Below are 15,404 nucleotides of genomic sequence, written 5' to 3' on the forward strand. Positions count from 1 at the left end.
TTATCATTTATTATGTAGATGAGACTGAGAACCCTTTCTGAGGAAGAAAAATTTGCCATAAGTGAGCTTCCTGGTAAATTGAGATTAGAAATTACCTGTATAAAAATGGAAGGGATATTTATATTTTAGAGATAACAAAAAATAGTAAATGTAATATAATATGAATTATATCAGTGTTTAACAAATTGAATAGGCTCATGTTTGTAAAAATTTAAGAAAATTTAAAATAAGTGATAAATTAACTTTGAAATGAGAAGAAAAGAAAATTGTTCCAAAACATTGATAACAGAAAACATAAATAACTCAGTTTATTTAAATTAATTGTTCTTTACCAATCCCCTCCAGAGTTACATTCTCGGATAAGAAGTGAACTTGCAAATGTGTCAGTATGTTATGAGGTATCATTGAGGAAATAGGATTGTAAATTGGAGAATCACAATGAATGAAGAATAAGAGTGAGAAGACATTTATTTCCCCAAAGAAAAATTTATATGGCTGCCCCTTAGAATCTGTGGGGAATTGGTTCCAGGACCCCACGCCCCTCAGGATAACAGAATCCACAAGTGCTCAAATCCCTTATATCAAATGGTGTAGTTTTTGCATATAACCTACACACATCCTCCCATATACTTTAAATCATCTCTTATAATATTTTATAATACCTAATACAATGTGAATACTATGTAAATAGTTGTAAATACAATGTAAATGCCATCCTAAATAGTTGCCACAGCATGGCATCAAGTTTTACTTTTTGGAACTTTCTGGAATTTTTAAAAATATTTTTGGCCCATGGTGGTTGAATCCACAGATTCAGAACCACGGACATGGAAGGCTGACAGTATTTGTTTTATTTAACCCTGAAAAAAAGCCTTAAAAATTTGATATTTTATTTCAATTTGATACTAAGTAACTAACATGTAGAAAATGTAGTTGTGTTCTTCAGATTTTGCACGCTCTAAATGCTATGGAGCTTTTCCTGTACTTGAGAAAAATCATAAAGATTGCTTCAGATTATCCATCAGTTTATTCTATTTATAGTCAAAAGGCAATAACAAGAAAAAAAAAAAAAGATCTGTCCAGATACTAGTTGTGCTTTCAATGTAAAAAAAAAAAAAAAATCAGCAGCTATGTAAATTTTCAATTCATAGATAAATAATATGGAGGGAAATAATGAAGAGAAGAAGGATAGAAATTTCTTGGAATATGTATGGGGAGGGGCTTTCACCAGGATCTCCAGCTGAGAAAGTAAATTCTGAATGGTGATGGGAAAGGGCATAAGGAATGAGCCATGGAAATATATGGAGGAAATTGATCACTTCTATACCCTGAAGCTCTTTCTTCACTTTCACTTTATGAAAACACATCTCTTCTGCTCCTACTCTCTCTGACCACTCATTCTCAGTACCTTTATATTCCTCCTCATCTCCCTCACAAGCTAAGAGTCTCAGTACCTGGAGAGGAATTTAGGTTTTAACTATGATGCATTTTGGTGGATTATCTCATGGTAAAATATGGTGAAATACGTGAAATATGGTGAAACTGAGTAAAATGTTCTTAGAAATCATATCCATTTTTGAAATGCACATACTATATTTCATATGCAGGAAATACTATTTTTCTGGCTCTACTTTCTCTCTGTTTTCAATTTCTCTAAGGAAAAGCTGGAAAGAGGACACTTGAGCATTAGGATACTATTTTTTTTTTCAAAAGGAAAATATGATCTTGCTTGTTTGTTTCAATGTTACTTTTAAAGATTGTAATGACTCTAACAATCGGAATGTATGTGCTGTTCTTAGGCTACCTGCAATATTTTTTTTATATATTCTAACTTTCTCTGTTCTTAATGTGCGTAAAGTCCAAATTTGGGTATTGCTTTCTCTCAACCACTAAGGATTAAAAAAAATTCCTAAATCTCTGGGTGATCTAGTTTTACCTCTGCCAGATTTTTACAGATTTGAGGCACATCACACTACTTTTGGGACTCAGAGTCCTCGTCTCTAAAATGCAGGGGCTGGATCATGATCTCAAAGGTCTTCTAAAACAAAAATTATGACTCTAGTGCTTTTGCATTTGCTGACTGGGAACAACACGTACAGAAAGGCTGTTTTACATCAACACTGGGATATTGGTATTTGTACAAACCATATTTCACGTCTCCCCAAACAGGTGTTCACACAAAACCTTACAACTAACTGGATCCAAGGTACTGTGGGTAATAAAGGAAAAAAAAAAAATGTTTGTGCCCTGCTAGAAAATAAAGTGTGAATGATTATATGGTGTGCCATAATACATTTCTTAAAGTGTAACGCAAGGGAGAGCAAATTAGCTGATACTTTTACTAGAATAAGAATTTGAAAACACTCAAGTTGGTTATTGAAAATGTTATAATATAATTAAAATCAAGGGAAGAAGCCAAATTAAATTTACTGTTTAATTTTGTCTTTTCTTTAGGTTATTCATACCATCAGTGCCACTGATAAGGATGATTTTGCCAATGGACAAAGGTTTAACTTCTTTCTTGATGAACATCTCTCTATAAACCCAAACTTCACTCTGAAGGACAATGAAGGTGAACATGAATACATATATTTTTTGATCTCTGTGGTATCTGCTTTGACTTGATATGGAGTAGGCCTGAGCAGCTTTGCTTTATTCTTATATACTCATGAACAGCTTGCAAATCAACATTTAAAGTCAGTTTGATGTTAATGTGTTATGATCCGTGAATAGCTTGTGTTTAAATTGAGCCATATGTACAAATAACTTTCAATGAGTTTATTCAGAAGCATCCTTTAAACAAGAAATGTTCATGTAATATGCTCTTGGGCAAATTTTAAGAGAAATCTTAGCTGACAAACATGTTTATGAGAACTGCTGCAACTGCTAGGAGGTGGAAAAATTTTAAATTAGGATAAATGAAAAATATGTCCTAGGGACAATTAGAAAAGGAACTGCAATGTTTGAAATCATCTTGCTTTAGCAAGGCTATCAAGATGTGCTGTACAAATTATATTTCCCCTTGTTATTATGAATATTTTTCCAAAATATGGATAGATACATATGCATAATTACAGAGCATTGCGGAATTTTTTGAATTATTTTTGTTTAACCTTCTTAATGTGTAGAGAAAAAAGAACATAATAACTAGAGAAGATTCACCATGATTTAGATTCCTGATTTGGTAGATTCCTCAAAGTTGTGTAAAAGTCATTCTTCCGTATGGGAGGGAAACAACAAGCCACTCAATATGTACACTGTTCTGACTGGCATCAACTTTCTTCTTCTCAAAACTAGTTTTTGATCACATATATCTGAATATACTGTTATTTAGGATTTAAGACGTGCCTCAGAATAACATGAAAGAAACAATAGCACATACATTTTGAAGTAAATAGTTAATTCCTTCTCTGTACCCTTCATGGAGAAGCATTTTCAAGTTAAAGCAAAAATAAAATCACTAAATGACAACCTACTAAACATTTTTTCCATTATCTCTAAGCTTCCTTAAATAATAACAGGGATACTAAATTGTGTATGTGGCCATAAGAAAATTCATATAAAAATACCAAGCTTGTTTGTCTCTCTCAGTTTAACTATCCCTGTGGTCAGCTGTACTTATGGCAGTACATATTTATCCATGTTTGTGTATGACAAATTGTATTTAATTGACTATTGAACATTTATTTACATATGGACATCCCACCCTACAATCCCAAATATATTTAAATATTATAATTAACTATGCTAAATATCTGAAAATCAATTCATATTTTCCGTATTCAAATAATCGCATAATTTGGAGAGCATTCAACTTTCTGCTTTAGTATACTGAAATTTACTATATTTAGAAACACATATTTAGAAATCATATTTCAGTTGAACTTTTTCTATCCCAATAAAAATTGTATTTACATTTTAAAAGCAGTTTTAATTTGATGATATTATAAAGAAAAATTGACTTATATTTGAAGATGTGCTGTAACCAAGCTATTTAGTGTAAATAACTCCCGAAGTATTTTAGAAAAACAAGAGAATTTTACTGTTGTTGAAACCCACATTAGTGACTAAAAGTCCTTCATTCAAGATTATTATGCCTGGAATTTCTCAATTTAACTAATGAATATATTCAAAAGGTCTCATTTTAGTTATATGACAACATTACCAGTGCTGGGAACTCACATTCAAAAAATTTCCCTCAAATATGTACACACTTTTGAAAGTGTTTATAATGCTGATGTAAATTTTTTAACATTTATTTTAACCATATATATGAATGCTTTAAATCAGCTATGCCATCTCAAGTATGTGATGCTTGTGGACAGTTGTATGGGAGTAAAGATGTTTTAATTTATTTTTAAATTCATTTAATTTATTTCAAGCATTTTTGGGAATTGATGAAATTGTATATAACACAAATAATTTCTTTCAGATAGAAAAATCATCAATGTTCTGAAAAAAAGATGCTAGCACATAGGTGAAAACACATGCTTGAGTAAACAGCCTTGTTTATGCTAGATAAGACAAGCCACCAAACTTCTCTCAATGTCAGTTTTTACATCCATTATGTTTTGGTTTGAAATATCTACTTTGTAGCATTGGGGGAATTAATGATGCTGTATAAAGATATTAGAGTCAAGATGGCTTTTTTCTCTAAACAGAAGGCAGTTGTGGATAATAATTTATAAAGATGAAATTTAAAATGGAATAGTCATACCAAACTGAATATATACATATATTCATGGGTACATAAACACATCTCTGGCCAACAACCAGAACAAACTGTAAAGAGTAAGAGTCAGCAAGTCCAGGCCTACTGGATCCTGCAGCTTGGTCATTGCATTCCGAGTTAGTAAACATTTACATGCCCCCAGAACATAAAGAAATCTAGAAGAAAAAATTAAAACCATTGTTCTTCTGTGCCCCCTGCTTACATGAATATGAATATTCAAGGAACAATAGAAACCACACAGAGACTTCAAGCCAGGAAGAGTGATCAGGAAGCCATTGGTTTAGTGGCATCTCCAAAACTTTTATGGCAAAAAGTGAGTAGAGACAAAAAGCTGTTTCTAAAATTAGACAGAGAGAAATGCATATTGTTGTGTATGATAAATCTGAAAGTCAAAAAACTAAAACATAGTCAATAAATAATAAGAAATAAATCAGAAAATGAATTCACTCTGAATCATGCAAAATACATAAATGAACAGAAAAATACTTGAATATTAGCATATTTAACATTTTCAAAATTTAAAAAAAGATTTTTTTAAAAAGACCGTGAAGTGAATACATGAAATGAGACAATGAAAGAAAATATTTATATAAAAATAACTTTAAAATCCTTATTAAAATAAAACTAGTTTTTTCATAGATAGAAAAGTATATAAACTGACATGAAAATATATAGATGTTTAGTGTTATATACATAATTATATATAAACATATATATAGAAATTAAAATTTTAAATTTTGTTTATATATATATGTATGTATACATGTCATGTATACATAAGATATATATTAAAATATAGGTATTAAATATACAGAAATGTATATAGAACTATATCTAGAAATTACATACATTTAGTTATACATATAGACTATATAGATATAAATTATTCATACATTTCAAATTTATGTGTAAACATATATGTATATATACATGTATGATGTATATATGTATATGTGTATATATATGTATACGTTGTATATACACACACAGAGATACAAAGAGAGAACAATAAAAAAAACTGCATTACTTCTAGACTGGACACAGAGAGATTGAACAAATCAAGCATAAAATCCATTAATTCAAGCAAATGAAGTTCAGATACATCAACATTTTTAAAAATTGTGAGAACAATTAACAGATATGGAATATAAAATATCTGGAAGAATTAGAAAGAAATTATAGCAACAAGCAATATATGTAGATAAAATTGCATGACAATTTTTCAAAGTTGAAAATATGTGGACCCTCACGATTAACATGAACACCAGGGACTTCCCTGGTGGTGTAGTGGTTAAGAATAGCTGGCCAATGCAGGGGACATGGGTTCGAGCCCTGGTCCGGGAAGATCCCGCATGCCATGGAGCAACAAAGCCTGTGCACCACAACTACTGATCCTGCACTCTAGAACCTGTGAGCCACAACTACTGAGCCCACATACCACAACTGCTGAAGCCCATGCACCTAGAGCCCATGCTCCACAACATGAGAAGCCCATGCACTGTAATGAAGAGTAGCCCCCACTCGCTACAACTAAAGAAAACCTGTGCACAGCAAAAAAGACCGAACACAGCCAAAAATAAACAAATAAATAAATAAAATTAAAAAAAATTAGCTATTATAAAAAAAAGAACACCCAAAGGCAAGCAGGAAATCAAATCTATACTTGAATATGCCAGTTAAAAAGTGCTAAACTTCAAAGATAAAGAGAACAAAATATTTAATCAAAAAGAAAAGGCAGAATATTCAGAAAGCAATAATAATTAGATCTAAAGTAGATTCCTGTTAAAAAAGAAAAAAAAAATAGATGACAAACGTTGATAACAATTATATGCACAAACTGCTAAAGGAAAGTAATTTCCTATTGTCAACATTCTCTATATTTAGTTAGCAGAGGTAACCTATCAGGAATTAAGGGAGGACAGTTATTAAAGACTTTTTTCCAATGTATAAGAAAAGGAACTTTTAAAATTTTAGCTACTGACATTTTGGCAAATTGTATTAATCTTTGCCTTCAGGATCTCTGCAAGAAATAATAGACAAAAAAGCCTTGCAATTAACATTTCATTTCAAATGTTAAAACTTGAAGAGTTAACACTAGAATAATAGAGAGTTAATAGAAGAAGAGTCTGTAATTTCCAAAGCAAGAAGAGATTTTTAAAAAGTTAAATAATAAAACTTATTTCATCAGTAGAACAAAGGTCAGAAAGTAGAATAAAAGATGCAAAATAGAAGCAATGACAATTTTATTTGAAGTAGAAAGTAGTTCAAATATACCATAGTCACAGATTAAATATCATGTTTAAAGATATTTTATTTTAAAAATAGACTGTTATATGCTGCTTACAAGAGATATGCCAAATTCAAAATGTGGTAGGAAATTTTACATAAAAAGTTAGAAATATTTAGCTATTGCTTAAAAAAAACAGCTATTGCTGAAAAAGAAAACAATTCCCAAACTAGTTTTCTTAAAATAAAGCACATTTATTCATTTATTTAGCTCACATTTCTAAGAATTAACAATTTCTGATGGGTTCAGCTGGACAATTCTGCTAGTCTCAGGATATTTCAATCACTACAATTAATCAGCAGTGTACTGAATGTTCTCCTCAGTCCAAAAAGATAAAACAAAACAAAAATAGAACAAAAGAACAATAATAAATACAAACAAAACATAAGATTATCATTGTTAACAAATGAGATGCAATTGTCTTTCTGAAAATTTAAAAGAATCCGCAGAAACATCTTAAGAGACAATTGGATAGATTGCCAAATTTTGGAATACAAATAAATGCCCCAAATGGCTAGATTTTCTATATGTAAAAAACATGAATAAATAGCAAATCAGATAAATTTAAAATGGTAAAAAGAAATCAAACAAATTAACAAAAAACACTTCTAAGATCATCAGAGAAAATATATCCAATAAATAATGTTCAAGTCAGCATTATGAAAGGCAATGTTACTGAAAATATTAAAAAAACATAAAAATAATATATTTACCCCATTAGTAAATCAACACTCAAATTTCCAAATTAATCTATAAGTTAAATATATTTTTTACCATAAACTGAATATAATAATCTGTTAATAAAATGCAAATGGTAAAGGGTTGAGTAAAGTAAGAATGTAAGAAAAGAAGAAAAGGCATGTGTATAGTTAAAGGAAAGAGAAGAAAAGAGGGCATATCCTAATGTATCAAGATATTATAAAGATGGTAAAGATTTACATCTCTATAAAAGGAAGAAATGGCTATCAACTAAAGCAATGGGTGTTTGGAGTACCTTTTCTTTGAATGGATGTATTTGCTTTGATAGATAAGACTCTTGCTTTCTTGAACAGAATGTTAGCTCAAGGAATAATCTGTTAATTGTTTCCTCTACTTATTATGAAGATGATATTAGGTAGTGTAAACCCTGACAGCTGGCTTTTCTTTTCTTTTTTCTTTTTTTTTTTTTTGTAATGTAACTGCGTGACTAAAATTTGATTGATTCACAGGGATCCATTTCAAAGAAGCAGCCACTTCAAAGATGGCTGTCTTGAATAAACACATTGTCAGCCATTAGTAGATAGAAAGACAGCTCCCCCATTCCCTTTTGTTCTAGATATTTTTGGGTGATTTCAGTAACTGATCATTTGGGCCTTTTTTTTTTCTTCTCTTCCCCAACTTTAAATTCCTGTTCTTATGTTTTAAATTCATCTGTAAAGAGTGAACTTGAGAAACTCTAGGCCTCTACCCTTGACCACAATAAAAGCTGAATTCCAGAGACATATACCTTAATAGTGTTTATGCCTGGAATCATAGCTAATGTCCTCATATCAACTAAGAAGATTTTCCACCATCTATACCCTGGTGGGATTCTCCTATTCACAGCCCAGATCTGCTTGATAAATACTTAAATTTAAGGTAATGTTTCATGTTGTTCCAGTTCTTTGCCATCTTTGTTAGATCTTTCCTGCCCTATATTTTATCCCTCATTAATTTGGAATCTGCTAATTTATCTGAACATTAGTGAACAAATGTCTTCTTAAGTGTTCCATCCTACCTATATAAAAGTTTCTTTATTTGGGGCCTATTTTTGTTTATTATTCACTGTGACATATGTTAGGAATATACTGGTAGAAAACACCAGCATGTAACTAATATTCTGCTCAAGGAAGCAAGTGTCCTATCAAATCAAATACATGCACTCAAAGAAAATGTGGTCCGCTCACTGCTTTGGTTGATAGCTGTTTCATATTCCTTTTTTTCTTCTTTTTGTTCCTTTTATAGAGATATAGATCTTGTGAAATTCTCTATAATTTCTTTTATGTTTTCTATCTTTTTTTCTCCCTCTATTTTCTTGAACATATTAATCTTAATGATTTTACAATCACTGTCAGCTAACTCTATTTTCCTAATAAAGTGATAAATTTTCCTTTTGTTTTTCATCAGGGGGACTGGGGAGTCAGTACTGGGATATAATGGTCTTGTTTCTTAATATATCTAGCAATTTTTAGTTGGGTGTCACACATAGTGTCTAAACCTAGAAGAGTCTCAAATCGTAATATATTTCTTCAAAGAGTGTTTGCTATTTTCTTGGATGAGCAATTAGAGAGGGGCATCATTACAGGTGAACCTCAGAGACACCTTGGGTTCAGTTCCAAACTGCCACAATAAAGCAATTAGCATAATAAAGTGAGTCACATGATTTTTTATGCTTTCCAGTGCATATAAAAGTTTTGTTTACACTATACTGTAGTCTATTAAGTGTGAAATAGCATTATGTCTAAAAAATGTACAAACTTTAATTTAAAAATACTCTATTGCTAAAAAATGCTAACCATCTTCTGGGCTTTCAGCTAATCAGTGCTGAAATACTCATTTGCAAGATTACAAACTAATAGTCCATGGACCTTCTTTTAGTGACGTTTCAAAGAAACAACTACAATAAAATACATCTCTGCCTATTTAAGATGACAATCATATGACAATTAGGGAAGGGTATTTTAAAATACTGAATGCCTCAGAAAATATAAAAACCATGTGTCAATTATAGTAAAATTCTATTGACAAAATATTTGGAGCTATAGTGAACAAATGAAAATAAAATAAAAATAAATTTCTGAAAAAGTAAGGAGAGTATAAAACAAACAATATATGATTAAATATCAAACAAAAATAATGATTTGAGTAGCATATATTCTCATAGAAAAGCAATAATGATAATATGATAAGATATATAATATTTCTTAAGAAATGTCTATGAAATGCACTTTGAATATTTTCAGTAAGAATATAATCATGTATTGTATTGAATTAAAAATGAAAAAAAAACACCTGAAATACACACACACACACACACACACACACAGACTCAGCCCTATCCCCTCCCCTGACATTTTACATGGGGCTGTCCAGTGTGTTCTCCAGCCTCACACTATATTGCTATTCACCACCATTCTTATTCTCCTTTCTTAGAATGTTTTCCTCTAAAAGAAATTCTATAGTTAGCTCTTAAGTTAACATTGTTTTTTTCCTTCCATTCAGTCTTCAAGGCATTATCTGCTGTGTATGAGACAGTGATCTAAGCTGTACAAATGCAAGGAAATAAAAGACATATCTCTTGCTTTTAGGTGTCTCTCCATCTATTTGGGAAAATAAAGATGAAATGAACTGTAACTTGCAATTGAAGGCAGTGAAATGTGAGTTACTTTAGAGAGATCACTGAAAGTCCTATAATTAAAAAAAGTGAACATGATTTGACTTTACAGGATAGAGTCCATACCCTCAGGTAGAGTGGATCAGAGAATACTTTTCAATGAGGTGGGGAATGAAGACAGCATAGAGGTGACAGAATGCAACATTAGTCCTAAGAATCTAGCCAGGGAGATGTGGCAGAGCAGAGGCATGAGCATTTTAATTCACTATTAAAAACACTAAATATTAAACACTGTGCTGTATTTTGTGCTCCCCCCAAACAAGTAAGATATTCTGCCATTAATTCTTTATTTGCTGTAGTACCAAACTGTAGCAGATAGAAAAAAATTTTGCTAACCAACCGTCTTCAATATTTATCTGGAAAATTATGATCCCTTACCTATTAAATAAGAAACATTTTGATTTGGAAAATAGCCAAGTGATGGATTTCTATTTTTTTAACAACATATACAGCAAAACGTATATTGTAAATACGTTTTTTGATAATGACTTTACTTTTATCATTAACTAATATACTGGTAATAACACAATTTTATTTAAAATTAAAAACTGGAGTTCAGATGGTAATTTTTAAGTTACAGCATTTAAAAATTATATTACCTTAAAACAACAATGAAAGAATGATATGTTTTCTGATTAAAATGTAGTTTTTTCTGCAACCATCTTCTCTTCAAATTGTGATAGGTAAACTTTTCATCTTGGCATCAAAGAAACCCATTGTATAATTTCAACTTTTTAACCAAATATCTATAATAAATGAACTAAAGCCATAATGTCATAAAGTCTGTGAGTCTAGGCTTACCCCAGGAGGGTCTGTGCATACAGTACCTTTGTTCATTCATTTTGTAATAGAAAAGTGTAACCTAATCCACCAATGTAAAATCACCATTAGTCTACAAGTCTGTTCTGCTTCATGATCTTCATGCTGCCTCTTGAGGGACTAGGTTTTATTTGATGAAAGGAGATTTGCCAGACTAATTCCTAGGCTTAATTCCGAATGTCAAGTGCATTTGTAAATCTTACAGATTTTAGTCGGAGAAGAGATTATTTTTAACTATGTATATGTTTGTATCTCTGTTTATTTTCAGGATTCTAAATCACATTTCATGTGCCTTTCAGATTGAAAATCTTTATCATAATTTAATTGATAATTTGCTATCAAGAACATCTACTGCTCATATTTGTCTCTAAGTTATCTTCTTTAGATACATGTTTTCCACTTCTGTAGACATTTCCAGTCTTTAAAAATGAATGGGTTTGGGCTTCCCTGGTGGCGTAGTGGATGAGGGTCTGCCCGCCGATGCAGGGGACACGGGTTCGTGCCTCAGTCCGGGAAGATCCCATATGCAGTGGAGCGGCTGGGCTCGTGAGCCATGGCCACTGAGCCTGCGTGTCCAGAGGCTGTGCTCCGCAACGGGAGAGGCCACAACAATGAGAGGCCCGCATACTGCCAAAAAAAAAAAAAAAAAAGGTTCACTAATGCAACATTGCAAAGCAACTATACTCCAATAAAAATTAATTTTGAAAAAGAAAAAAATGAATGGGCTCAAATAGCACATTCTTTTTAAAATAGTGAGTGAACTGCACCAAAAATGACCATTTTAAATCATATTAAATGGAAGATTCTGTAGACTGTCACTTTCACCTTGTTGCAGAATTTTGAAGATTCTTTTTCCCTTGGTTTTATTACTTTTTATTATTTCCTTGTAACATTACTTTTAAAAGTGAAGGTCTTATTATTTATAAGTTTTATCATTTTTGACAAAATACTTAATAACCATTGTCAGACAACACTGATTTTCCTTGTGGCTGTTTGGGTTTGGTGAAGGAATATCTAAGTTTATGTTGCATTGATTTTAAGATAAGGGATATTTTCAAATTTGACTATGAGCTGTTAAAAAGATGTATTTTGGGGCATTTTCGTCCAGATTTCATAGTCCACTGATAGTGAAATGCAGTTTGTTAGTTTGATACATATTGGAAATCATGAGAAATTTTACGTTTATTTTGTACTTCTTTGGCATTGTAAGATCCCTAGTAGTTGATATTCCCATCATTTATTTTTGTCCTTCAAATGAGAACTCACAGCTGGTATTGTAATGTGCTTAATGTCTCTATAGATTATAACCATCTAAAATTCTGTTTTTTTCCACAAGGCTTCAAGAGACCATTTAGCATTTTTTCTCCCATTCCTAAATAAAATAGCACATGCACCGTCTGTCCTGAGAATATAGTTGCAAATGATGCCTCAAACAGCCCCTAGGGGGTGTGGGAGCACCTGTGCCCCAAGTCACTACTGTCAGTGATGAGGCTGAGACAGGAGGCACGATGTTTTTGTTCAGCTAGGAACTTCCTTTCTCCTCCGGGTCAAGTCTCAGTCTTCACTTACTAGCATTTACCCAGTCATACTTGATAGACTCCCACTATTCTTTATGGAAAGGCAGAGACTCAAAGCTTGACTAGTGAGAAGACAAACAGTCTGTAAGCCATTATGACCCCAATATGGGAAAGGGTGACTTGCAAATGTAGTGGTTTGTTTTAGTGAGTCTTTTGCTTTAGATAGAAAAATATGCTTTTATTCTCTCCTTAGTGATTTTAACCTCTGTTGACTTTTTTTTTTTACTTTAATGTATTTTTTTTTCTAATGGGTTTGTCAGCCCACACCTTATCACCTTCTTATATTCCTACTCACAGTGACAGAAAAAAAAAAAAAAGGAAAACAGAACAAAACAAATAGCTGACACATATTCTAAGCAATAAAAATATGACCAGTTTTGCCATTCTGTGCCCCTTTGTTTTGCTTTCCAATTGTGAAAATGTAGATTACACATTTTTGCCTTAATTCTTTCCTTTCTCGGAATCACATAAATGCTGCAGGAGTCATCAACTCTACCCTCTGCCTTAAGGGGGTAAAATTTATTTTAAAACAGATTTTTAAATAATTTTAAGAGCAGGAATATGTGTTTGCTTTTTCAGTCTCTCTAAAGATTAATCTTTAGAGTTTCTGTCAGTGTTTATAAATATCATGACTCCATAATTTATTGTACTTGACTCATCCATTTCCTACTAAAAATGTAGTATTTATTAAAGGTATGTGATAAATATTGAGTAGAGGGTTTCTGTTGAAATTCATATACTTTATTTTTTAGTTTTTTGGTAAACCATTGTTCTCTGTACTTCTACAGTTTCTGCAATTATTATATTATTGTGATATGCTTATGAATTATTTTAGATTTTGGGTAGGGTTTCTACTTAAAAAGCTATTTTTCAGGGCTTCCCTGGTGGCGCAGTGGTTGGGAGTCCACCTGCCGGTGCGGGGGACGTGGGTTCGTGCCCCAGTCCGGGAGGATCCCACGTGCCGCAGGGCGGCTGGGCCCGTGGGCCATGGCCGTTGGGCCTGCGCGTCTGGAGCCTGTGCTCCACAACGAGAGAGGTCACAGGGGTGGGAGGCCCGCCTACCGCAAAAAAAAAAAAAAAAAAAAGCTATTTTTCTTCTTTATTACCCTATTCATCTAAACTAACACTCTTTTTTTTTTTTTTTTTTTTTTGCTGTACGCGGGCCTCTCACTGTTGTGGCCTCTCCCCTTGCGGAGCACAGGCTCCGGACGCACAGGCTCAGCGGCCATGGCTCACGGGCCCAGCCGCTCCACGGCATATGGGATCCTCCCAGACCGGGGCACGAACCCGTATCCCCTGCATCGGCAGGCGGACTCTCAACCACTGCGCCACCAGGGAGGCCCTAAACTAACACTCTTATGCAAATTTCTATGTGTTTTTCATGAGCAGATTTGCTGATATTCTTCAAGATTCATATTTTTGTTTCATATGTATTCATGTTCTTTTTTTTACATCACAGAGTCTTGTATACATAGACATAATTAATAGCAAAGAAGGCTGAGCTGTTTTCAAATGTGGTTTTCATATGTTGATAATAGATGGTAGCTTCTTTTTAGAAAAAGCTGTTTTCCTGCTGTGAGTGGAGGAATAGCACTTAAGAGAAAATGGCAAAATAAACTTAGAATAGGTAGCTAGTCTATGGCATCTGATGAAATACGGATATTAATAAATTGATTCCTAACCTCCTTTGAGAACTTAGAGTTACCCTATATACTTATTGGGGTCGCTTAAGATGGAAACAACTATTTACCAGCATCGTTTATGAATCTGAAAGCAGAATCTTTAGACAATGTATGGTTGTACTTATCTGGGATTTAAAATGCATCAAGAAGGAGTGTGGCAGGTAGTCAAAGGGGTGACATTCCAGGGTGCAAATAGGAACATAATAACATATTGGATCATGCATTTGTGGTTTAGCAGAAACACAAGTGAGGCCAGGAGAATGTTTACAAACTCAAATGAACTTGCAGAATCCAGTTGAAAATTGAGATTAGGGCAATTCTAGGATTAAAAGAATGGAAAGTCAGGAAACAGGAGAAAAAAATCAACCTTCAGCAGAGAGCATGAGGAGATCATGATAGATTAGTTCATTTTGGTTTTAATTTCTTAATACATGTCAATATAATGAGGAAACTGTAACAGAAGGCAGGCTCCTGTTGAGTGTAGTTCAAATCATTATTTATCAAGTACCTGTTATGTGAAAGGTACTTTGCAGGAAAGCAAAAGAGCGTTGTTTCCTGCATGGGCTCTGATGAGAGTTAAATTATAAATGGATCTTATTGCTGCTGGAAGACCAGATAAAAATGAAATGCTATGAAGCCATACATATATATCTCTTTGGTAGATGTTAAGTTTCTATCTCCCATCTTTTTCTTCAGCTTTAAAAAAAAGTTTAGTCCAATTACAGAGATACATCTGAGGATCTGAAATGTTTCTGCTATTGTGATAGATTTGGAAATATTATTTTAATAGTCTGCTAGGCTATACTTGAGACAAAGTTGACCTTTATGTCTGCATGATCAAATAAGGAATCCGTTGAAATGGCAGGGAGGGTATAGGCATCTGATAATTTAAGAG

At 32.7% G+C, this 15,404-nt stretch overlaps 1 protein-coding gene across 1 annotated transcript in view; it reads left to right on the plus strand.

Annotated features, from left to right (window-relative positions):
• The window catches only part of CDH18 (cadherin 18), a gene marked incomplete at both ends in the record, with an annotated part of 329,242 nt that overhangs the window by 299,474 nt on the left and 14,364 nt on the right, over positions 1 to 15,404 (plus strand). The window contains one exon of the mRNA XM_082621654.1: positions 2,455 to 2,572. Coding sequence (XP_082477780.1) covers positions 2,455 to 2,572 — 118 coding nt within the window. The remainder of the gene's footprint in view (positions 1 to 2,454; positions 2,573 to 15,404) is intronic.

Source organism: Mesoplodon mirus (genome assembly GCF_964341445.2).
Source record: "Mesoplodon mirus genome assembly, chromosome: 5".
In the NCBI taxonomy this organism is placed as follows: Eukaryota; Metazoa; Chordata; class Mammalia; order Artiodactyla; family Ziphiidae; genus Mesoplodon; species Mesoplodon mirus.